This window comes from Strongylocentrotus purpuratus, unplaced genomic scaffold (assembly GCF_000002235.5).
Source record: "Strongylocentrotus purpuratus isolate Spur 01 unplaced genomic scaffold, Spur_5.0 spur5_scaffold_2, whole genome shotgun sequence".
In the NCBI taxonomy this organism is placed as follows: domain Eukaryota; kingdom Metazoa; phylum Echinodermata; class Echinoidea; order Camarodonta; family Strongylocentrotidae; genus Strongylocentrotus; species Strongylocentrotus purpuratus.
Genome location: NW_022145605.1, coordinates 18,683,694 through 18,709,939, shown reverse-complemented (window position 1 = coordinate 18,709,939; position 26,246 = coordinate 18,683,694). Strand labels below are relative to the sequence as shown.

Genomic DNA, 26,246 nt, shown 5'->3' with positions numbered 1-26,246 from the left:
GTTTCGAACCTCGTACCTTGTGATCCACAGTCCGGTGACCTATCCACATGATCTCAGCGACTCAACATACGTATTGATAGATTATCATTTCAAAAGACACACGATTTTGTAATGTATTGGCAAGTTTGGAGAAAATCTTACCATCCTACCTAGCCACCCCCCCCCCTTTTTTAACAAGTGGGGACATCTCCAACACCGGAGGAAGCCCTAAACATTTCTTTTATGTTGATTTATTATGTTTTCACGCCGAGAACTGCCGCTCTGAACATGGGGGGTAGTAACACAGAGAATGCCGCTCATATCGCCCCTGGCTACATGTATCACACCGTCTTCATTCACAATAACAGCATCTCACTTTACCAACTGTTTAATAGCTGGTGTAATTAGCACATTTTAAAGGCAGCTTCCTATGGTTTTCCCATTTCTTTTACTTTTAAACAGCATATTACTTTTTAATAGTTTATTCTTCCTTTTTAATTGTAACGGCAATTATTTTGCACATACAATTTGTTACATAATTTCTCCTTAAAAGTAAATAAAAAACAAAATGCTCCTACGTCTTTCATTGCAAGGTGATTAATGTTTGACCGTGTTTCTTTTTCTATCCTTTTCTTCTCTTCGATTCTTCACCCACTTGCATATGGATGAATGTCTCCCCTAACATTTAAATATTCATTCAAGAATATTACATATTTCTTTCCTCATAATTTCTTTTCTGACGTCTTTGCCTTTTCCTGCAATTTCCTTTTTTAACTTACCTATTTTCTGACCTATATTTGTCCACTTTTGTCTTGTTTGAACTATCCCTTTTATGTATCGTTGTTCTCTTTCCTACCCCCTTTCAAATCTATTCAAGTTTTACCCATTATTCTGATCGTTTAATTCCTTTAAGCAAATGCATCAATCCTGCCTTTTCACCCTGTTCTTTCTCCTCTTTCTCATTTTCTTCCTTTTCTCATGCCCAAAGTTCCCCCTCTCTATTTCTCCTTTTCCTCTCTCATGTTTTCACATCTTCCCTATCCTTTCTTTCAACCTCTCTCTCTTTTCTCTCTGGTGTGTGGTTACATTATTTCCCATTATGATGATAGGAACCACAGCACACCCCTGCACTACCGGGAGCAGGTCCCGAGACTCCCCATGACCAAAGCCAGACCAAACATCGTCGGGTCTCAATGTTTGCAGTGATAATTTCCAAGTACTTCAGAGACACAAGTTGGGTTCTTTTACTCCTTCCGATCTAGTAATTGTAGCAGTGACTAATGGGTTACATTAAATGGAATATTTCCATTGCAACATAAAGAATTCTAACGGGAAAGTTCCCTTTTGAGTATTTCGGCACAACATGACATCATGACAACAACCACGTATAACCCTAGGGGTACGTTCGTGAATCGTGATACCTTTACTTTGCAGGAATCTTGTTAACAATCTTGAAAGACTGATCGTTTAGTGAACTATGTACCCAAACAAATAAATGACAACAAATAGAAGAAAGCTCTGGAAGGACAAACCTACATTGATTCTTCATTTACCATGCTTACATGATAAGTGTCCAGCCAAAAGGTACTTGTAGAGGCTACAAGCTGACATAATTTTGGTCTGTTATTATCAACATCAAATATTAAATTGATAGATATTATATCGAACAAATGAAGATAAATAAATTCCAATGATTTATTGTTTCTTTTGCATCTCAAGAATCTAATAAAGTAATATAATCTCTCAAAATATATGTAAACATTATAAAGCTATTGTTTTCTTTTGAGTGATCAATGTATGACTCCACATAGGATTGCAACCATTAAGCCATTCCAGTAACAAAGCAAGATTAAAGAATGGTATGAACTCAATATTATACTTAATCATTAGTAGATCATTGTACACTCTCTGAGCATGGGTATCTTATTGCAGTCTCTACCATGCAACACAATAATACAAATATAATATATAAGTGAACACAGTCTACTGCAAGCCAGTATAGACAGAGAAAGAGCGTACAAGCTCAACGTAGTAACGATCAGCATGATCAGCAACATGCAGAATACTCGTCGCCGAAAATGGCAAATGTTTCCGTAAAGAACATGACAAATTCACTACGGAGTATATACAGATCGAAGCAATATGCTTTTTTAAATGTTTACAGTTCGTAACTTCAACAGGTTTCAGGCAAACTTACCAGTTTTTCCAACGGTGAGTGCCAAAGCTCCGAGCTAGATCGCAGTGTCCTGCTGTGCAGAAACAACAATGTAATATTCAAAATGGCGGCGCCCATGATTCATGAAAGTAAAAAGAAGTGATAATATTCGACGCCGTTTGACAACAAAGAAAGATGAGATCATGGGGGCACATTTAAAAAGGGGACAAGACAAATTGCATGTCTTTTCCCCCTAGAGAGCCCTCCCACCATGCCCACTAGTTCACTTATTAGTAGTAGAAATATCGATGGCGGCTAGACATTTGAAACGAAAAAACGGAGTAAGACTACATTTGCAGTCAGATCAGTTAGGAGACTCGACCCCGAGCACACGGTGAAGGGTCAAAATTTACATATCGCTACTAAATACTGAGTAGTGCTTGGATTCGATCTTTTACTGTAGCTGTACCTGGAATGGCCAGGATTATATCTTTCATTAATATGCCATCAGAAGCTTATCGAATCTCCCTGTAAATATTATTATTGCTAAAACACTCGTTCAAGTTTTGGGCGCGTCAAATTTCAAACAACACGTTTTACTTTGCCTTTAAAAAGCAAATGTGAAATTAGAATTGAAAGAGCATGATTGAGAATTTCGTATGTTTACTTACCAACAAATATGCGTCTAATTATGACAGCATCGCAGAGTTGACAGCCAAATCGTACATTTTAAATGAAATTACAGAAGGCTTCACAGAATTCATAGATGGTAGGTGTAGCTCTTTAACCGCCATCTTTATTACAGTTCGGAAATACACAAGTGCCCACAAACATGGGGGCAGTTTGCGCTATAATGTGAACCCAAGTGTTATTTCAAACGCCGAGAAAGAATGCCATTCCGAGATCGCCTTACACTTTGGGAAACATTAGACCATAAATTAGACAAGATAGAAATTGAGCAGCGGTGACACTTTTCTCTCCTTGAGGGCAAAAGCCCAATTAAGCCAGACGTTAAGACCCTCGTGGAACATTTTAATGTGTTTGGCAGATATTTTCAACTCGACGGGGAAAGTTTGCTAACTGTAGCGGTCTTCGAGTTTTTATTGCTCACCGACTATTATAATTTCTATCATTTCGGCATGTTGTTTTCAAGTGTTGACTTGCTCCATTTTTATCTTTGAATAAAGTTAGCTATATTTTGTATGTCTCCGTAGTACAATAATGTGGAAGGACGACGCCATTATTATTACAATTAGTAGTATCTGGGCTATCATCCTTTTTCATCATCATCATCATCATCATCATCATCTTCACATCATTGTCATCAATTTCTTCCTCCTTCTGTTCGCTGTCGTTATTATCATCATTGTCATCATCATATTGCTATCATCACCACCAGCGGCATCATACGTCTTATTATCGGCAGCATCATCGTCGTCATCGCATCCCCATCCATGGCCACGTTGATCCGGGTAACGAAGTAATTTGAACAATGATGTTTATCTTCTAAACATTTCATCCTATGTCATACCTAGGAAGTGTCAGATTAATTTCTAAGCTCCTTGGTCATACCAGTTCCTAAGTCGAATCCCCTTCAAATTGTGATACTTTACACTTATTAACCCAACATTGTACTGGTTGTATAGCCTGACCATTGACGTATACAAGTATTGTCGACGTAACTATCATCGAAATTAAACGGGGAAGGTATTCAAGTTTGATTTTACGAGGAGTATCTGGATATTCGCTTGATCTGGAATGTCTTAAGTCATCAACTTTCAATCGCTGGAAGAAAAGTCTAAACCCTCCTCAATGGCTCACTGTCTGTCATGATTTTTCTTGAGGAGCTATGACATCCTCGATACTGGAATTGTATTCAATAATAACATTAGCAAATGATTATGATCACATTCAGTCAATGTTGCTTCATGTCGTCCATTTCGTTTGCATTACATGTCACAAAAAGACAGCATAGAGTATAATTTATTTTATGTATTGCAGGTCTGTATTCGTATCATATAAATAAAGGCATGATTCGTAATGTTCTTCTTTAGTAATGTGTAACAAGTATTCAATCGAAGTTCGTGAACATGCCTTTGAGGAAAAATCAAACGAACAAGAAACCAAAAAAAAAAAAGCAAAAGCGGATGGAACAGATGAAAAGAAAAAAGATGATGAAGAAGAGAAAAAGAGCGGAAGAGGAGAAGGAGGAGGAGGGAATAAGACAAATTAGGTTAAAAAAGAAAAGGGAAAAGAAAGAAAGAAAGAAAAAATTAGGAAGAACAAAGACTTTAGCCCGAAATATATCAACAATAACAAAACATGATTTTATAATTTCATGAAGATATTTGTGGATATCATATTATGGTGTTTATTGTTTAGGCATACAAGGAGACAACTTAAAAGAAAGTAATGAAGAAAGAGAGAAAATATAAAAAGAAAGAGGGAAGGAGAGAGAGAGAGAGAGAGAGAGAGAGAGAGGGAGAGAGAGAGATTAGGGTTTGTTGAACTTGGACCGTTTGTCTTCCCCCAAATAGCTGGGGTCGCCCTCCTTGATGAGAAAGCCAGAAGACGGAGATGAGTTGAACAGCAGTAGACCAACCAAACACCCAGACGTAAATCGTGAGGGAAAATGGGGGAGGGGTGGCGCGGGAGAGCTAGGTCGGAAGGGGTTGGGTAGTAATGATTGTGAGACACAGATGTACTACGCCGTACTACACACACACACACACACACACACACGCGCGCACACACACACACACACACCAGTCCGTTCGAAGTAGTACTGGTTGAAAGAAAGAGAGGTGAGAGAGAGAGAGAAATATAGAGAGAGGCAGAGAGAGAGAGCATAACTATATAAATAATAAATAGTAGAGAAGGGGGGGGGGGGGTTTAGGACCAAAACACTCGTTTGATAAATTTAAAAGGCAAATATTCTGTTCTCATGCGCCAAATACTCGATAAAGTCTTGAGTTTCATGATTAAGACTGCATTTAAACATTTGTGTTTCCCTTTCCACATTGTATATAAGGACTTAATTGTATATGGTACTTTTGTTTTAATCAGCCATACTTTTGTTTTCATCTTGATAGATTCAATAAGCATTCGCCACTGTTTTATGATTTGTTTTAAACTTTTGTTATTCGTTCGCCTTTGGTCCGTTTGAAATAAAATACTTTTTTTTTTACTGCCCATTGCCGAATTTGAGATTCAAATGTGATTTTGTTAATGAGGATAATTTCACGGAGGGGGGGGGGGGGGGGTGACAGGTGAAGCCCGTGTATCCCTCTAATCTTGCCCACTCGGAGCCACTCGTGCATTCATCTGCATAATTAGTCAAATGATTTGGTTGTCGACGACCAATGATTTACGAGCATCGTTGCATAATTTACCGACGTCGCCAGTGTCTGGTGTCGTAGCGCTCCCCCAAACAACCAATCAGCGATGGCGACAGTTCCGACATACCTGTAGCAAGCACTAGTCGCTGACTTCAACCATGGACCTGCTACGAACCCTGAGATAGAGGCGGGGATACAGCGGTAAATAACACAAACTTTGGGTCCCATTTGTGGATGAAGTTAGCAACTGACATCGGTACTGCTGACGATGATGGTAGGTGAGAGAGAGAGGGGGAGCTAAGGAAAAGTTGAAGGGACCTTTCATTGCAACACTTGTGCGATAATCTCAAAACAACGCCGAAGATAGAGAGATCGTGCCCGAGACTCGGGGCTAGATGTTACTGCACATCACTTCATTCAAAGCTCTCATGACAGTGGGACTAAACTCTTTTCACTCTCTGAGTCTGACAACTATTCTTGAAATCTATGTGAGATCATTTACCCCCGTATAGCAGGACTAGTGTAAGACCTATTCAGTTTCTCATCCGAGATTCAGCTAGCAATTTCCACGAGTTTCTCGGCATCAAACGTGATCCTATAGCCTGTTGAGTCGTCATTTACGGATTTTAGCGCGCGAACGATATCTGTGCGATCTTCTAATTCACCCTGCGGCTTTCTTATCGTGTGCTTATTAATTGGTGATTACACACACGGGACGTATACTACACCATCAACAACGGACCTAGGAGGTTGGTTATAAAGTGTCTCGAATCGGGTAAATTTGATCTCGAATTTATCCGATCTCACCTTAAAAGTCGGCTTTTTCTTGGGCTGGCTATGGATATTACGAGTCAATCGGCGGACCCGCTTTCTCCAAGGGCAAACGCATTCAGCATCGCATCCCTTATCTCACCCAGCGACAGGGAGGGTGACGAGGACGAGCTGACCGCCGGGACTGGCGGCGTGGTATGTCAGGACAGTTCCGTCGCGTCTCTGCAGGCCTTGCATGAGGCACAGAACGGGAACGGTGATTGGGGATTAAGATACAACAACGACTATCACAACATGGAAGGTAAAATTTGATAATTATTAGAACGATTTGTACGCGCTCATGTTATTTTTTACCCAGTAATTATAGTTTAATATACACCCCATTTCATAAAAAAATCTTTTAAACATACAAATCGTGAGCTGTTTAAGGTATAGGCTAATAAAGGTATGAATTGTGAGTCGACCACGACATTTAAAAAGTTTTGAAATAAAGCAGAATGGTTAACGTTGTACTTCTATGAGATCATCCGAATAACAACGTGTCATTTCTGTTGAAATATAAAGAGGAAACATTCTTGCTTTGCCTAATTTCTAACTTGAGTTTGAGTTTCGTCATGCTATGTTTTTAGCAAGACAAAAAGTAAATACTCTGCGAAAGTGTAAATATTTGGTATATCATTTCTTTACTACCACCTTGACACAACACGTGCAACATTTAAATTGGAGATATTCTAAATTGGAGCGGAGTAAACAAAATCAAAACGTCGCAATCCATTGTAATGTTATATCAGGCCAACATGACCTACGGTTGACTTCAGGGAATATTCTTCTCCAGCTATTCATGAACCATTCCACCTAGAAATATATATCCATCTCTTGGGTCTCTCCAAATTTCGTGCAGACACTGCACTCCGGGCCTTTCACCAACCCTCCCCCTCCCCTTTCTCCCATAAATATGTCGATGCCAGCACGAAACACATTTGTTTATACATCGCCGTGCGTGAGTCCCCATTCGGCAGCTACATCATGCTTTTGAGTTTTTATCTCCCTACCCTAGCACTGCACAGCATCTCAAACATGCTTACATGAGCTTCGGAAATATATCAAAGCGTTAAAGAGGGAGAATCAAAGGAATAAAGAGGAGAGAAATGACAAAAAGATAATGTTTGTTAGACGATTATTGTGATTTATATTGTATAAAGTAGAGTCATGATGAGTAGCTTGTCTGTCGTGATGGTCATTATACTTGATGATAGAAAACTCAGGAAATCTATCAAAACACGTCTGTCTGCCTCTATTGTTACAATACATTTTCGATCTTCTGTCATTTTGTTTCGGTTGAACTTGTAGCCCTCGATAAAACGTTGGCAAGCCTTTTTCGCCAGGTAAAACGTTAAACTTCGTGGAAAGAAGCTCCTAAATTCTTGTATTTGTATACTAGCTAAAATACTAGCCTACTTGAATAAAAATGTACAACCAATATTGAAGTGAGTCTTATGCGCAAAACGTTAATCCTACAGTCATATACCAAAATGGAAGATTGTGGATTTTTGCACTAAATGAGAGTTAAATCCCTTGCACGTGAAATATTTTGAGCGACTTTAAAATTTAAATTTTAAAGATGGATATTTGGAGAAAACGAAATGCGAAATAATAATTCAAAATGATAGGCCTAAACTCCACTTGTATTGCGAAATATATTAAGCTTACACAGTTTGTTACTTTCACACTGATATTATTTTGTTTGATTGTTGAATATTATCCTACTAGACTTTTAACCACATAGATCGAGTCTGTACCACAGTACCAGTAAGAAATATATATGCGAATTTTTCGTCAGTACTCATGAAGAATAACTATCATGATGGTAGTATTACCCAGAGCAGTATAATTAAAGACAAATGTAGTAAACCCCTCATTCATTTTGCCTCCAACTAAAACAAAATGCTTTTGAATTCTACCAGTTCTTCGTCGCACTGATTTTTGTTCAACTGAGAAAGGCAAAAATAAAATAGATAGAAATAAATTAAATAAAATAGCAATCATAAAGAGGAATTGTAAATCATTGGCAGGTCGATGATAAAATGCCTCATATTTGCAAGAATATCCGGTAAAACTACAGAAAGGGAAAATAAATATGATTATTGTTCAGTTCACGTACAAAAAGCATTCAATCGTATCTTTATAAAGTGAAAAGGTAGCCTGTAGTTAACTGTTACAATGAAAGGCATTACTATTGCATTTTGAAAACTTGTTGTAAAACTGGTCCTGATTATAACCTAACGTTGCATTCTTATTCTTGTAAACAAATGATACTCTCTGTAATTTATTAATAGTTAAAATTCTTTGAGCGAGCAAGTAAAACTAGGGGCATTTTCATGTACGGCGTCATACATTACCTGTGTAACACCCCATCTACGAATGAAATCCCAACCCGAACTCTCCGTTGGTCTGTCGTGGTGATCCCCTAGCTAGCCGAGGTAAGCAGGTAAAACTACCTCATTCTCAACCTTGATCATGCGGGCTATACAAACACGCCAGATGCATTTCCATTTTTTGAGGATTTGCAGGTCAGATGAAGCAAAGACCCCCCCCCCCGCTCTCCCTCCCCCTCTCTCTCTCTCTCTCTCTCTCTGGCTCTCGCTATCTCTCTCTTCCTATGTGATCGTTCTGATATCTGTTATCCCTTTATAGTTTCTTTTAACATTATCTGATGTCGTCAATGAAAAACTATTATTCCCTTTTGTTTTACTATCATAGCTTCTAAGGCTTTATGTTATGTCTCCCTCGGCCTCTATTTTGCTCATGCATTCTTTTTGAAACAGTATGTGAGGACATTTATTCTTCCATTTGCAAGAAAAAAATACATAATAAAGTAACAGACCATTGTGAATATGAACCTTTTCTGTCTGTCTCTTGTCTCTTCGTTTCTCTCTTGGTCATTACCTGCGCCCCTCTTTACCTACCCTCTATCTGTATTCTTCTCACATTCTCTATCTTTCACCTTCTACTATTCTCTTTCTCAGTTCTCACTCTTTCTCTTTCCGTCCTCATTATCCCTTTCTTTATTTCTCACCCCCTCTCTTCCTCTTCTTTCTCCCCTCATCTCTCCCTCCACCCACTCTCTCTCTCTCTTTCTCTCTCCCTCTCCCCCTCTCTCTCTCCTTCTCTCTCTCTCCCCCTCTCTCTCTTTCTCTCTGCCTCTTCCTTCCTCTGTTTTGCTCCTCTTTCTCTTTCCGTCCTCATCCCTTTCTTTATTTCTCACCCCTCTCTTCCTCTTCTTTCTCCCCTCATCTCTCCCTCCACCCCCTCTCTCTCTCTCTCTCTCTCTCTCTCTCTTTCTCTCTCCCTCTCCCCCTCTCTCTCTCTCCTTCTCTCTCTCTCCCTCTCTCTCCCCTCCCCCTCTCTCTCTCTGCCTCTTCCTTCCTCTGTTTTGCTCCTCCCATCATTTCTCAAAAGTCCCAAAGTTTTCCCCCTCAGAAGCCCGGATATCTAAACATATGGAGCATGTGGGGCGAGGAATGACGTGTGTATTGTCGTATTATCAGGACACCAGATTTACAAAAAACAAAACAATTCAGAGGTGAGGAGTTTTAGTCACCAATCGTTCACACGTTACATGACCTTGTATTCGTTGGACCTCTACTTTACCTTTGCAACGTCTCAACTTATCCGGCCAATAGTATTTTGGAGAAAGATGTAACCCATCATGTTGTGTTTGTCAAACATTGGTGACATAAGATGTTTCATGAGTTGTACATTATATAAACTAAAGAGAATGAAACCAGCCACATACTCAAGGAGGCTATTATAGGTACAACATACTTATATTTTACAGGCTATGAAAAAACCTTCATGTTGTGCTTGTCAAACATTGGTGACATAAGATGTTACTGAGTTGTACATTATATAAACTGAAGAGAATGAAACCAGTCACATATTCAAGGAGGATACATTTATAGGTACAACATATATTTTATACAGACCTATAACAAAACTGTGACATTTAACATAGACCTATACCTGACAAAAGCTCTAGTGTGAGATAGCTTGGGTCTGTTTATACGCTAGATAAATCATTAACACATTTGATAATCAAAAAGAAATGAATTCTTCGCACCAAGTACGCAATCATTTTCCTATCAATTCATATTTATAAACATTTCATTGTTTCTATACTATTGTAAATATCTTCCATTTTGCATATTTTCAGAAAAATGGTATTGGCGTACTTCTTAACTTGGCTTTTGAGAATATTATGTTGGCGTTTTATCATCAAGCCCATGTCTAATCAAACTGTCTATTAAATTAATTAACTATTATACCGATGGAGTTAAGTACAGAAGAGAGAAAATTTGCCACTTAGGCTTCATAAAGTGGAATTATCATTACATGATTTGTAACTATTGCTAAAAAAAATATTGAATAATTTCTACAATAAATTTTGTGTAATTTGCTACTTCATGGAAAAAAAATCATGAAATACGAAATCTTATTCATCTCGCGAAGGATTGAGTCAAAGAATATGAACGAAGCTTGAAAACTTGGTACTGTTATTTATTAACACTCTTTTAAATTATGTGGTAGAACATGTGATTCCTTCTTTGTCAATCACAGTCTATTTAATTCACGCAAAATATTTGATTTTAGAAGTAGACATTTCGGACGTAGAAGAAAACGGTTATTTTACATTGTCGCCACCTGGTTGGACTAAAATATTTCAATTTAAAAAAAGTTTGGAATGATGTGATAAATGCTGAATTGACCACACATTGTGTAGACCAGTTCTTCTGAATAATAAATAATTTGATTTCAGATGAATAGTAAGGGCATGATTTTTTTTCTTCAAAAGACTCGAGAATTTGATTGCAAAAAAAAAAGGAGATGATGTAGATTTGCAACTCTGGTTTAATTTTGTCTCATATTTACAGGGATTCGGAGGAATGGTAAATACACCTAATACACAGAATCATGCAAATAGTACTTCGGGAAAAATTATGACAATTTTATGATATTTCTAGCTAGTTTTCAGTACCTGAAGTACCATTTTACATTCTTGTGCATACTCTCGTATCGCGGCGAATAAAACTATATGCAATACCTCCCCATTTCTACCCTTCATCAATCTGTCTAATAAGTGGAATTCATCAACTGAATTTTGTTACCAGAAAATGTCTTAATTTAGGAAATATTGGAGCAATTTATTAAGGCAGAATTATGACAGCATTTGTTGGTATTCTGTTTGTACGTTGAGTGAAGCTCTCAGTAGGTGTAACGTCCCGATTGCAGCTGTCATATCTTTGACGTATCAATGCTAGATGGAATTAAGAAGTAATCAGAAAATGAGGATATTTTGTGAAGGTTCCAGAGTCAACGACCTATTAATAAGTAGGCGGTAGCCTTTCAAACGATAAAGAGATTGAAAAGAGAGAAGAGAGAGAAGAGAGAGAAAAGAGAGAGAGAGAGAGAGAGAGAGAAAGGGAGATCATAATATTTAATGAGGCGATCTTTTTTTCTCTCCCTCCAAATTTGAAATGCATAAATCCCTGGCAGAGATTACCGATGTTGTGTGGGGAGATTTTGTAGGGTTAGTCATTGGAATGAGTGGGTGATTCCTTCAGTTGTATCAGCAGAGAAGTAGAGAAAAATGGATGAAGTACTCAAATAATTATGCCGGGACGTGTAGGTTTTCTCACGATTTGATATTGATCATTCAAATCGAAACATGTGACAGGAATAACAATATTCATGCATTGGAGCATTTCAAATTACCAGTAAGAAAGTTATATTTTGTCCATTTATTTGTTTTGATACATCTTGATGATTTAAATGACGAAAACAATTGATCGAATGCGACTTAGCATAAATGTTTAAAATCAAACGTGAAATATATAGCTTTCACCTGAACTGCACAGTACATAAATCCGAAAAAAGCATAAATTTCCCGACATTGTACAGCATGTTGGAGATTCTTTACATATTTTGTCATGAAACATACAGCTTTTTTCTTTAGCACTACATGATGTATGGTGTCCTACATACAATTGTACATGTGCGATGAAATGACGGTTTCGTAGTTTGAAATCATGCATTTTAGTATGACTATTTTCATAACCTGGACAGTTTCCCCTTTTATAGCCTAAGATCACGATTTAAAGTGTCATAATCTTCATTTGATTTGAAAAGGTTATGTCCGTTCCCAATGTCTGTTTTTGAGGATGTACTCACTAATTTCATATTTCAAAAATTATGCATTTGAATCAAGTCCAGATTATGTACTAACGGAATATGTCATTGTATTATTTACACTTCTCAAAAGTATAATCAATTTGTTAAAACGTTTCGCACTTTTAAAAAGATGAGACAGGTAGATTTTCTGAACGCCTTTGCGATTGTTTTATGCACGCAATCGTGTATTAAAAGCCCATTGCACATTATACTATCTTCCCGCGATCCGATTTTTGAAGAAATTGCAATTATATTAGATATAGAAATCAAAACACACATCATCTTCCTCAAGTTGGTTTTACATTATGAAAATGATACTTAAATCTGGTATTTTGGTGCATTTAAGCTTTCTAGCCAGACTAAAAGCCGAATCGGCTTCAAGTCGGAGGGAATCGCACTACTGGTATGACGTCACTACGATTCTTAGCCGATTGAGCTATTCCTCCCTCCTCAAAGGAAGCATGAAATCCTTTGATTTTCTCATTTTATTAATCATGACTATTCAAATCATCGATCATTAACAATTTGGAAGTTTGATTTTTCATAACAAATGCTATTGCAAATTCTTCCCAGATCGGATCGTAGTCAGATCGTATAGTATGCGATTTCTATTTGAGGGATGGTTGTACTTGTGTCACGCTCTGTCAAAACTGTCTGTAACTAGACGATAAATCAGCAACTTAAACAGCTTACCTATCTTCACAATTTGATAACGTGCATCTACGTTCTCTAAGCGAAAAGACGGAATTATTTACATTTTAATTTCATATATCACATAATTATGATATTTTCATTTGTATTTTCATCATAATATTCATTTTAATTGTTCATAATTTCTTTTTATTAGCGAATGTGCGTGGAGAATTTGTTGTGGTGATACACGAAGATATGCTGTTATAAGGGCAGTTTTTTAAATACATTTTAGGACCCAAGCTATTTCATTAGCTTCAAACATTTTTCATTGCAGGCCATGGATTCGAGGAACCCATTATCGACAGCACAACACAGATCATGAAAATGGCAACGTGAATGACTTTGAAATACTTGAAAGCAATAGTTTTGAGTCACTACTGGAATAAGTTTTTCAAAGAAAAAGAAAACAAATAAGTGAAATAGATGATTACAATTTTTAAAAATCTTATTATCTCTATATAGTTTTGAATGAGTTCAATGTGCCGTCATTACATTTCTAAATGTGTGTTTTGTTTGAACGAAAATGAAACAAACTACTGAAACTAAACAAATGCCTCCTTTCGGGGAGGTGGGGGGGGGGGGGTATGCTTTATACTTTGAGACTAAGATCGGGGTTATCTGAAACAGGAGAGCCTATGAAGTCGTAGAGATCTCCCGAATCTCTCTTGATGTGATTCATTTAACAACTAATTGGCGGGTTTCCGCATGAGAAACAAATCTGTAGCGATCATGTGCGATCAATATTGCTCTGATGTCGTCTGCTTCTAATGAACTTTTGCCCTAGCCTTGATTCAGCCGTCTAGAAAAAGCTTTTGGCAGCATTTTCTGTCTTTAAAAAAAAAGGACACAGTATTGTACTAGACATTTATGATACTACTGTAGAAAATTAAAGTGAAGTTAAAGAAATAATAATAATTGATGTTTTACGCCTTGTATACACATTACTAGATTTGTTAATTTATCAGGTATTTTTATGCTAGGAATTTTAACAATGACAATATAATAATGTAAGCCTTAAGTTGCATATTTGATCAGTTTTGATGATATGAATATTATGAACCTAATTCAATTCAATTCAAAGAATATTCACCCAACAACGTTTTCTTTGGCATCTGTTATCTATGCCACACACTAACATGCGATGATATTGTGTGAATCCAGTCCAGGGGATGGAGAAGGGGGGGGGGGGGGGGAGGCAGAATGTAAGAGCGAAGCGACTGGGCGATGAGGGTCTCTCTCTCTCTCCCTTCCTTCATTATGCCAAGCAGACATAAATTAATAGTGCACACAAAGTGAATGTTCGGACATAGTAGAGGGAATGACACACAGAGATATAAAATATATTGCCTGTTGTCGAGACTAATCAGAGGAAAGCGCGCGAAAGGACACAGTGGTAAACTGGAGTGGGGAGGGTGGAAGGGGCGGAGTGTATTAAAAGGGGGAAGGACCGTACAATCCTGCCCGAATTATGAAAAGCTTGTCACAGGAAGAACGGACAATGATATCAAAATGGCCATGGAAGTATCCCCTTACCCTTCATTTCCGAGAAATTGAACTGTAACGTCCAAATACAAAAGTTCAGTATTTATTATTAGCAGTGTGCCAATATTTCTGATGTAACACTAATTTTTCAAGAAAAGATGTGTCGGTCGTTGAACTTTCCTGAGATTGTGATGATAATTTTTTCTTTTATAACGTGCCAAATTTGTATTTTTTGTTGTTGACGTGTTTTAACCCGATCAATCTGATATAGGCTAAACCAAAACGTTACAGGATTCTCTATTCTATTAATGGCTTCTACTTGTTAAAATCGATATGAACTGCAAATGTACTGCTTAAATTTAAAAGGATATATGGTTTTTCGATTTGTTATCCTGCAGCAGTCTACTTTTCACCCAAAAATAGAATTTATGTTTCGTCAGAATGCTTGAAGGTAATTATATTCGACCTTCGATGATCTTGTAAAAGAACTGGACACATCTCAAAGCGGCAAGGAAATTTTCGTTTTCTTAAATATTGAATAATCCCGTTATATAGCAAAAACAAACTCGCCTGAACTTCTTGTCCGCGCCGACCGACTCTCCAATCAAATCAGAAATGTCTAAAGCTAAACCAATCGGAAGTTCAATCTCAATCTAACCTGCCATGTACAATCAACTCGAACACGCATCATCCCTCGCGCGCGCGTCAAGAAAATGATTACGTGCCACAGCCAATGGAGGAAGAAGCGCGGGAGACATAAATTCACACTTCCCGCCTTTAATCTGAGGGTTCAGACAGTGTTGAATCGTCTGCGTCCTAATGGAAGCTGAAATTATTAAAGTTTATCCTATATGTGTTCATTTTGTATGTGCAATGTAACAAAAAGATGTCAGATTTTCTTTAGATGATACGACAGGGATTTGATAGTCTTTTTGTTACCTAAAGCACAATTTGAAACAATTATTATTTACAGAAAAAAGCACAATCAGCAATCAGTAATTTTGCTTTGACATATAACGAGGTGATAAAGAAAATATGCGATTCGTAGTTTGTAAAAAAATATTCATATTCTAGTTTCATTTTAGTTGCAAAGGTTTCTTAACTATAGAAAACAAAAACGTTTAATGATCCAAACCTAATAACATAGTTATGTCGTATTTTCACATATAGATACATGTAGGAAGGGATTTTGTAATTTATTTTTCATCGTCATCGAATCTACTTGGGATAATGAGAGTAAACTGAAAAAAACATTTTAATTTTGGCATACATATCATTATTGTATTATTCTTATCAACTATTTCAAAGTGCATGTGCACCGTAGTTCTAAAACCTTTAACTCGGGTTTGGGGTAAACATTCTAAGCTAGGATTTGTGAAGCTAGTTGCTTTACAGGTGAAACAAAATCTTACACGGGACTGAGCTTATCTTGAATTTAGCGGGACTTCCACATACAAACGAGGTGTTCCGTTGACTACACCGTGAAGAGGTTTCTTATGATAGCTGTTTGATGATAGTTCTGCGGGAGCAAACACAATTCCTTTCTTTTACTTTTTCATCGAATTTTATCTTATTTTATCGTATTAAGTTCGTTCGGAGAGGGCTTGATGATCTAAAAAATATATGTCAAGTATGACATTTATAATCGAGGTGTATTTCTTGAAATTGAAGTCTATTAAAAGTTGCTCATTTTAAATCATGTATTATGTAATAATTTAGGTAATTGATCTGTATTTTGCAGTGTGTATTTCTTTCCGGGCATGAACATTATCTTGAATGTATTTTTATCGGAATGACTATATTATCATATGCCTTTTATGATAAATCTGTATCAATTATTTTGAAAAATAAAAAATAAAATGTGCAAAATATCAATACTGTCCAATTTTCAACAACTTATTCAAAGTTCGAGTATTACAGTCTGCATTTCTATTCATGTTATTGATATTAGATTTATGAAGATATGTGCCATCATAACAGAGTTTTTTGATATTTTCTTGTCTGTTTGGAAAGCAAGATTCCATGCTAGGGATAAGAATTACAATGATTTCAACATGCTTTGGCTTCTAAAGTGTTGGCATCAGGTCTTGCTTGGCACATACTAAATGTCTAAACTCGTGAATAATGTGGTCATCTTTCATCGCTATTCTTGTTGTTTTCAATGAAGATCTGGCCAGCTGGACTAGTTATCCATGTTAGACTCGATTGGAAAGGAAACTCAGGAAAGACGCAATTATTTAATCAATCGCATGTAGAAATGTTTGTCGAAATAAAGAGGTGCTTTCGTACTCAACGGAGAGATGCGGTATTAATGAGCTATCTACTAGCTTCTGACATGTTAGATGAGTGCCAATTATTGGCTGTTGTTGGGTGAGAAGTAAATGAGGTATGGATGTGGTGATAATGATTATCGAAAAGTCATGGAAAGAGAAGGTTTACAATATAAAATCGTAATTTGAAGAGAAAACATATTAATAGTGATGATGTTTATGTCGAGAAGAATTTGAACGTTATTCTTTCAAAAGGCATTCGCTTGTTATAGTTTCTTGAAGTTATTCATGTGAATGCATTTCTAATGTCACAGATGTATGGGATTTTTAAAAGCACCTTAGGTTATGTTACGAGACAAATGATGTAGAAGACATATTTGATACTTTCCTAAATATGATTTTATTAAAAATAATCATAGCGGGAAGTAATTAGAAATAGTTAGAAGTAATGTTGAACCCCAACCAATCTTACACATATATTAACAGTTAAATCAACCTTTTCTCTATAGATATTTTGTCTGATTCGTGCTGTATGATGGTTATCTTGATCAGGAATACTCAAGCCGAAGATGTGGTCGTAACGTATGAGACAAAATAGCTTGTAAAAAAGGGAACATTATGACCACATAGCCACAGTGTTTTTGTCAATGAAAAATCTAAATTCGTAAAATGACGTCGTCACACGTTTTAAGAGAATGTTTCCCTTTGGGTCATGAATACAAACGAGCTACCATTGGTGTTGTTTCCATTATCCACACCAAAGCAATGTGATGACGATTATAACATTTTCGATTTTTTGAAGGTCCTAAGGGATGACTGTAAACCGAGAGAAAACACAACATAACACAAGCTAACAATACTATAAAGTGACCAACAACATGAATAAAAACTATTACAAGTAATGAGACTTACTAGAAACAAGCATGAAAAAAAAAAATCACCAAAGTTCGAATTGCTTGTACGTAATAAAGCGAAACAAGCATGAAAAAAAAAATCACCAAAGTTCGAATTGCTTGTACGTAATAAAGCGAAAATTAATGCTGCTTCGTTTATACTTCTGAAATAACATTTTTTTTGGGTGTGTGTAGAGAAAGGGTCCAGTTCAAAGCCGGCGTAACACGGATGGTGACTTTTTTTGAAGGTCCATTTTTTTACGGGGGTGGGGGCGGAGGGATGGGAGTACTGAAATCTATTGCCCCCAAATAACGCATCCTCATTGGTTCCAAGACGTTGAAAGTGAGATCATTCATTTTTGGGGGAGACACTTTGCTTTGCTGGGGTCTAATGGAAACGTTACATGAGCGTGAAGTGATTGTGATAGCAGCTAATGCCTTTCGATTATTCTCGATTTCTTAATCACTCCGTGTCGCATCCTCTGAGCCGCCTGTGTAAATTATCGGCTTGGCCTGCACGGTGAGCAGTGCTCTAACGTATCCAAGTGGGATGCTCAAATCTCCATCGACAAATGAGTCTCGGTGGACATAGCCGATTGGCGGCAATGATCACGAGAAGATGCAACTTTTAAAGGAACAAATCAGCCTTTTTCTTTTCCTTTTATTTCCTTTTAGTTTATGCCCATGTATGTTTGTAATATTCCACGCATTACTGCGACCTGAACATTTTCAACCGAAATAAATAGATGTGGATGGGGGTGAAAGTAATTAAAAAAAGTCAAACCTTCAAACCATATGGCATATTTATGTGTATATTTCACAAACCGTTGGTACATATTTGAATGAATTTATCGTACATAGACTGAATGAAAATTCTAAGGAGAGTCTTGTTGATACGGTTGTATTGAAAATGCTCTGAATTTTATTATTCATTTGTTTCATAACGCCGATATTTTCTCTCTGTGAAATACAATCAGTTCAAGGAATTTCATGATTATCAAGTTATTATCATTTCATACGCGATTATTGAAAAACAAACAAACTAGGGACATACATTAAAATGTCTCGAAGAATTAAATTCTCTTCGAGGCCCCTACAGACCCTCACTTTTAGGGCCTACTAATTATATGACTGAAGACGAGGTGTTTTGGCATAATATAGACGAATAATAGTCAGCTTGATCTTCTTTTCAACAGTCGCAAAATGTACTAAGTGTGAGGTAGAAAATTTAAAGGATTTATAAATGGAGATAAGTTGGTCCCGAAGTATGGTAAAACGGTCGACGCCCCCATCATGTGGATAAAAAAAGCTTCAATCCTTTTTACGGTTTTAACTTTATAGAAAACGGGTACAGAATTATTAAAACAAATATAAAGATTAAGAAAGAGCAAAATGTTTTTTTCTAATAAATGAAATAACAAGAAGAATGGTCCAGACGTGTCTTATGAACCTGTCATTACTATACTAAGGGCGAAGGTGACACCGCCGATTCAGATTATCTGCCAGGCAATTATCATTTTTTCTTCAATTTTACAAGTAAAAAAAATAAATTTAAAAAATCGTGCTTGTATTTTAGGGGGCAAACTCTTTTGAAATTCGGCCCAAATGACACTCCTTCCCCACCACAACACTCACCCATAATTTATTGATCATGGCTTTTATACCGTCGCCTTTGAATAGTATGAAAATGAAATGAATTGAGTATATAGTGTTTTTTTTAATGGAAGATCTTGGCCGGAAATCTTGAGAATGGAAGGAAGCAGGTATTACCTAGATTTTTGATCGGATGAAAAGATTTCCGGATAAGATAATAAATATATATTCTTTCTTATCCGAACGTTAACTTGGTTACCTATTAATCTTTTTTTCTCGATTCTATGCAAAGACTCTTCATTCATTTGTTCATAAATGGGTCCTATTTTTTTATTTTTTTATTATTAAACTTTGAAAGATAGATATCATTAAAGGTAATTGACTATTAAAGACAAATGAAATCATGTTCATCTACCTTTTGTAGTTATATTCATTAAAAGTTTCACAGCATTTATATGGCGCCATTTTCCGTTTTAAAAAACATTCAAAGGCACAGGCTGCTCTGATAAAGGCATAAAATACAAACCTTTTATCTAATACACATCTCTAACTCTGCGAACAGAAGCAGTTATTTCACAAGCTGACACCTCTATTCCAAAATTGGTATCAATATTCCATGTATGTCTAATTGATTATAATTTCCCCCTCTTTTTCAGGAACAAACGATTCAAGAACGAACGGTGACTATGGCGACACGAACCACCTCGGCGCGGGAAACCTCAACAGACAGTCAGATGTTACAAGCCCCAACCCCAAGCGGAAGAACTCGGTCAGCGACCGTTCGCATACAGGCGAGTCGTCCCCTATGACCTACGGCAGCGATGGCAGTCCGAGTAGCGGGAGTGGAATCGGGGGAGACGGCCGACGGGAGAGTTCGGGGGAGCAGGAAATGCAGGCGCTGAAGAAGAGAAGGGAGGCGGATGAGAAGCCGATGAGTGCTAAAGTTGCTGGGGTCGAAGTGAGGTTGGAGATGAAAGCACTATGGGACGAGTTTCACTCCCTGGGCACAGAAATGATTGTCACAAAAGCCGGCAGGTGAGACGATGATAATGTTTGTCTATTCATTTATTATGGCATCATTGCAAAACATCCTTGTTGTCAAATAGATCTATAATTTTTGTCTCATACCAATAAACCGAAATAAGATAAGTACAGGAATACAGTTCTGAAAACAAACGATGTTTCTGGACATCACATGAAACATAATGCCATTAGTTATTTGTTCTTGAACCGGTTTATGAGTTACAAACAAAATATATTAAGGAAAGCCAGATTTTGAATACATATCGAATTCTAAATTTATAAGACAGTACACACACACACACCTAGACTATATTGTAGCCTAATGACAGAGAGAGAGAGAGAGAGAGAGAGAAAAGAAAAACAATACCGATCAAATTTATCGATTTCGAGGGATCAGACAGGGGCTGTCCTATGCGATGAAGGCTCCCATTTTTAGTAACCAAGTGAATTGAATTACACACGAGATTGAATTGTATTGTATGAAATCAGAATTGGCTTGTAGTTTTTACCATGGTTCAGGTAAAATAGAATAGTTTATTGAGACCGGTGGTATGTTAGGATCCTCATTCAAATATTTCGATAGCAGTACATGATAAAAGAACACAAATTATTTACAAGGGGAAGATGATCAATACGGGCTTTTCTGCTCTGAAACATCTAGAATTATGAATTGATTGATTGATTGAAAATGTTTTATTATAATTGCACTTCGCAGCCGAATTAGATGGCTGAAATATGTACAATTTACATTGGCAATAAAACATACAAATATGGTTTGATATTCTCACAATATATATGAAATCAAAAATATGTATACTCTAGATTTGATGATTATAACGCTCGGTCGATAACGCGATGACGTTGGCGGTGCTACTTAAAAGCAATTTTTCACATTTTCAAGAAGTTGAATTGTTAAGCTTTTGATAATAAGGTAGTCAGAGTACCTTTTTATATTACCTTAATCGTTAAATACATTGCTTTTGATATTGTTTTTGCTAAAATCAAAAAGAAAAACAGCGCTGTTCCGAGGGTGTGATTCATTCACAATATAATTATGCTTCAAGATGGAGACATTATATAACATCAGATTAGAAAAGGGAAAGGGAGATAGAAAGAGAGAGAGAGAGAGAGAGAGAGAGTCTGAAGAACAGGGAGAAAATAAGAACTAGTAAGTTATCTGAAGATGGGCATCATTTGCTGCATTGCCATATAAAAACAAAGTTATAACCATGAAAGAGACAAACCTTTAACTCTGTGACGTATAATTGTTTTAATATTCAGAATGACGTACTATAGAAGAGGAATATTGGAGCTATTGCATTATTAATGTGATTGATTGATGCAAAATACAATCCTTCACTCCATTACTGAATTTTATATTACTAAATTGAAATACACGTTCGGTGGAGAGGGATGCCTTCTACAGTCTGCGTCCAGTGTAGCAATGGTTTAACAGTGATGTTGATCCATAGAAGTTTCACACTTTCACGTCGGATGAAACACAATTCTGATACATAATTACGAAGATAAACTACTGGAACTAAATGAAAAAAACGTGGGATGTACCATAAGTGAAGGATATCTGATGTACAATGTTTGTTCCATGACGTGATGACTAACAGTGGCGATGCCTTTCAAAAGAATTGTTGCACGATATCTTGGCTAGCGTTTGGTATAGGGTATTTAGGTATTGACATTCTTCTTGCATAATTGCTTCAACCGATGTTACCATTACCATAAGTCCTCAACATATCTACATTACGCATGGTTTTGCATTTGCTTTCATAATACAATGCCAAAACGGCATTGTTTTGTGAGGGTGTTCCTTCACTGCACAACCATGATGGAACGAATACATGTAGAGTTCCATGATATAATACACGTTCGAAGAAGAGAGGGCCGGGGGATGCCTTCTTGCACAGCAGCATCCAATGTGTTTGTTCCAATCCTCAGAATTCCGAGCGCGTCTTGACCGAGTTCTTACGGTCTCTCAGGAGGCATTATCACCCGCTTGAAGAAGTGTTTTGATCCAAACACATGGCCAGAATAAGTCCCCCTACATGTTGTCCACATCTTGCTGTAGATTGGTGTCCCCGATATTGTTACATACGTACTACGGAAGAAAATGTATTTAATATTACGAGGGTCAATATTTTACTTTAGCCTGTGATTGTGATTGTGGCATTCCCTGAAATTGGAATGAATATATTGCTCCGTATGTAGTTCGCTTATACTGTTTTCACACTGGCAAAATTTTGCTTAACCCCGTACTATAGGTGGGGTTAAGGGGGGGGGTCTTAGCCCCACCTATAGTACGGGGTTAAGCCTATTCCACTTTCTGTTCAGACTGGTTTTTACCAAAGTGGGCTAAAGTTGGCTAACCCCACCTATAGTACGGGGTTAACTAACCCTGCAAAATAGCAGGGCTAACTCCGCAATTGTGGTGCTAACTCCTGCTAACCCGCAATTGCGGTGCTAAGCAAATGAATGAGAACAGAAACGAAAAATAGTCCGGTACTACGCAATGGAGCGTATCGCAGCTGGCCAGATGCGAAGTATGTCCTATCATAACATACACGATATCCGGGGTTAACGAAATGCAGTGAGAACAGCGGGAATTTTCTTATTCCGGAATAGGCGCTAGTACGGGACTAAAAACAGCGAGTGTGAAAAGCCAAAAAAATAGTCCGGGGTTAAGGATAGTACGGGGCTAAGCAAAGTACGGGGTTAAGCAAAACCAGTGTGAAAAGAGTATTAGCTTTTATACTTGTATTACGCAGATATATTCCTTTCACAAATTACAAGGATTACTTGAGAAAAAAATTACCCAATGAATTGTTATAATCTTCCATGATAATGGGTAGAAGACGTAGGCCTGTACGTATGAATGGTTCATCATTTATCTCCTTTACTTGGTAAAACACAGAACCACACTCATATCATCATATTATTTTTTGTTGTGTTGGTGGGGGGGGGGGGGGGGGGGGGGGGGGGGGGGGGGTAAGGGTAAGACTATCAAGAATCTGAATAGTTCCCCCAAAGTAGGTAATATTTTGTCAGTGTGGGATTATCCATACCTACACTGGTAGGTATGATGGTAATGTTACATCAAGCATGTAAAGCAAGAAATGTCCCCACATGTCTGGCGTAACGGAATACCGAATAATCATTCCTTTTAAGTAAGCCGACAAGTGGAGGTATTCCGCTCGCGACCTGATATTTTTAAGTACGATGGAAAAAGCCTGATTCTCACCATATCGTATGAATGTTTAACATTTTATTCTTTATTTTATAACGATAAAAACGACTTTATGGCCCGAATTCACAAAGGAGGTTTGTCGACAAACCTTGGTTTTTGTACGTCATATGACGCGTTTTACGCGTTTTTTTACAAACCTGGTTGGTAAAGAACAAAAGGAGGTTTGGCGAAACAAAAGGAGGTTTGAGCTCAAACCTTGGTCTGAGCTCAAACCTTGCTTTGTGAATTCGGGCCTATATGTTCGATGAGACGGTACGATACGACACACCATCGGGGAAGGGTGACGAGTTTGGATCGAAAAAAAATTATTATAATTATGAAAGTTGTAGTGGGTATTTATGAAAGTTGTAGTGGGTATTTATGATTGCTACTGCACGTGATGGATCATTTTACCCCAATATACATGTAAGTTTACCAATTAAATTATGATCCCCACAATTTATCATGGTCAAATGCAATAACCCTTTAACTGAACTTCGTCGGACTCTCTCTTTTATGAACTCGAGACAATCGACCTTCTCTGACATGGTTTCTATCCGGTGCGAATCTATGCCACAGACACACCGCACATTCTCCTCAAAAGCTCTCATAATATTTTTCCTCTTAGTCCCATGCGCTCAGATTTCACGCGGGCAATTTTCCCTTCTGTTCCGCTTTGCTTTGGCCCCATATATTGAATATCAGCGCCGCTGTCTTCTCGATACTCGCAAGGATGCAATGAAAGTGTAACTAGAGGCATTTCCATTTCGTCCCATAAACTAGTCTTCAATGGGGAAGTTAACCCGGTATGTCTGTTCTGATTTATTGTTATAATCAGCCCTACTGGACTCTAAATCAGTGACCAATTCAGTCCCATTCCAGATAGGTGTCTTTGCCGGGTTGGATGACGATCACGAGACTAAAGAAAAAAGCCCGGCCAAAATGGACTCTCATTTTTGCAATTATATGTATGTGTACCTGCCTACCTGGACTATCACTATTTTTGTTTAAAAAAATATTAGAAAATTTAAGACCATGCCTTCATTCAAAATATATGTATAAATTTCCTTGTATTGGGCAGGTACCAACAGGTAATGGAGGTGAGGCAATCACAGTTCAGTGTTCTAATGTCTTCCCCCAGCTTTTACTTGTAGCAACTGACAGAGATTTTTGTCCCATGTTTGCTGTCCAAAACTTTGGAACAAAGGGGAGATAGATTATTATGGTATGGAACCCAACCTCCCCATTAAACAACAAAATAATGAGAACAATATTTTAAAAATGTAATTCTCAAGCATATCTAAGATTTAATGAGAATAACAAATGCATGCCAAGAAGTGACCTCTCTTTATTATGAAGACAGTTGAGGTACGACTAGAATAAAGACAGGATGTGGTCAAGTGGATACTTTTGAGAAGCGATTTGAGGAGCATACGGTCTCTGTCCATCCATTATACTCTCACTTCATTCTACCTACACTCACTAAATCTAAGTCTCAATAAAATATAAAAATCATAGCGAGAGGATGTATTTTCCCTGAAGCAAGTGAAGGTAAAGGCTGGATGTGGAGACTATGGAAAGCTATTTGAGGAGCTAGCATACGGTCCTTGCCCATCACACCATATTTACTTTGCCATCAGTCCGTGGATTACGGAGATGTGGGGAAGAAAATGCTCCTCTACCTTCTCGGTTTCGTCGTCGTAGGAAGGTACATGGTGGAGAGAGGTTTCATTGGGGGAGGGTGGGGGCGGGGGCAGGGAGGGTAGAGCTACATTTAAAACAAGGGGACTATGCCACAGTTAGGGGTGGGACGTATCTCTAAAGTTTGTTGAAATTTGGTTGAATTTTTCAAAGTGTTCCATCTTTCTATTCTCTGATGATATATTGTAGGGAACCGAAATGTCCTATTAAAGATCCCCCGGAATCTTGTAAGGACAGAAAAAACGTTATGAGGGTAATCGATGATTGTCCTATTCCTCATCGTTTACTTGTATCTCCAAGCACAATCATTGTGCTAAGTTGCTTACCATGCTAACTGGATCTTGTTCGGAATTTCCATCGTATTTACCTCCATACCTCAATGTCCTGGTCAAATGGAAGCATTAAGTCTCGAAATACGTGTAGATCATATTATATTGAATAATTATGAGATTAATTTGCTTAAGGAAATTTGTTGTAAGTGTGGTTCTGGCTAATAATCTCCTGCAGCGCATGAGTTCACAGTGCGTCCCTTGCTTTGACACGTTTGGAGTCGAGACGTTAGGCAGAGGTCATCATCCTAATGGTTCTGTTCAGGGCGTTTGCCTTATTCCGTCCACAACCTACCATCTCCTCTCACCCCTATCCATCCCAACAACTGGCTCCACCCCCTATCAATTCATCTTCAAGAACCCCATCTCAATCGCTTCCCCTCTCTGGAACGAATGAGGGGATTAGGAAACGTGCTAGAAATATCCTTTTGATTCTCTTCCGATTGTAGCCTCAGTGGATTCTGGTGGCAACCCGAGATGAGGACCCGACTGAAAGACAACCCATGTAGGATTAGCTACCGGCCGGGTGGCAATGCCAATCGCAATTAGGCTG

At 37.6% G+C, this 26,246-nt stretch overlaps 1 protein-coding gene across 2 annotated transcripts in view; it reads left to right on the top strand.

Moving 5' to 3' along the window:
• The first annotated feature begins 5,688 nt into the window (after positions 1–5,688).
• The window catches only part of LOC585491 (T-box transcription factor TBX1), a 47,772-nt gene continuing 27,214 nt past the window's right edge, over positions 5,689–26,246 (top strand). For both annotated transcript variants that reach the window (XM_011664532.2, XM_011664531.2), the window contains exons 1-2: positions 5,689–6,544; positions 20,059–20,437. In XM_011664532.2, the coding sequence (XP_011662834.1) occupies positions 6,310–6,544; positions 20,059–20,437 (614 nt within the window). In that variant the 5' untranslated portion in view covers positions 5,689–6,309. The remainder of the gene's footprint in view (positions 6,545–20,058; positions 20,438–26,246) is intronic.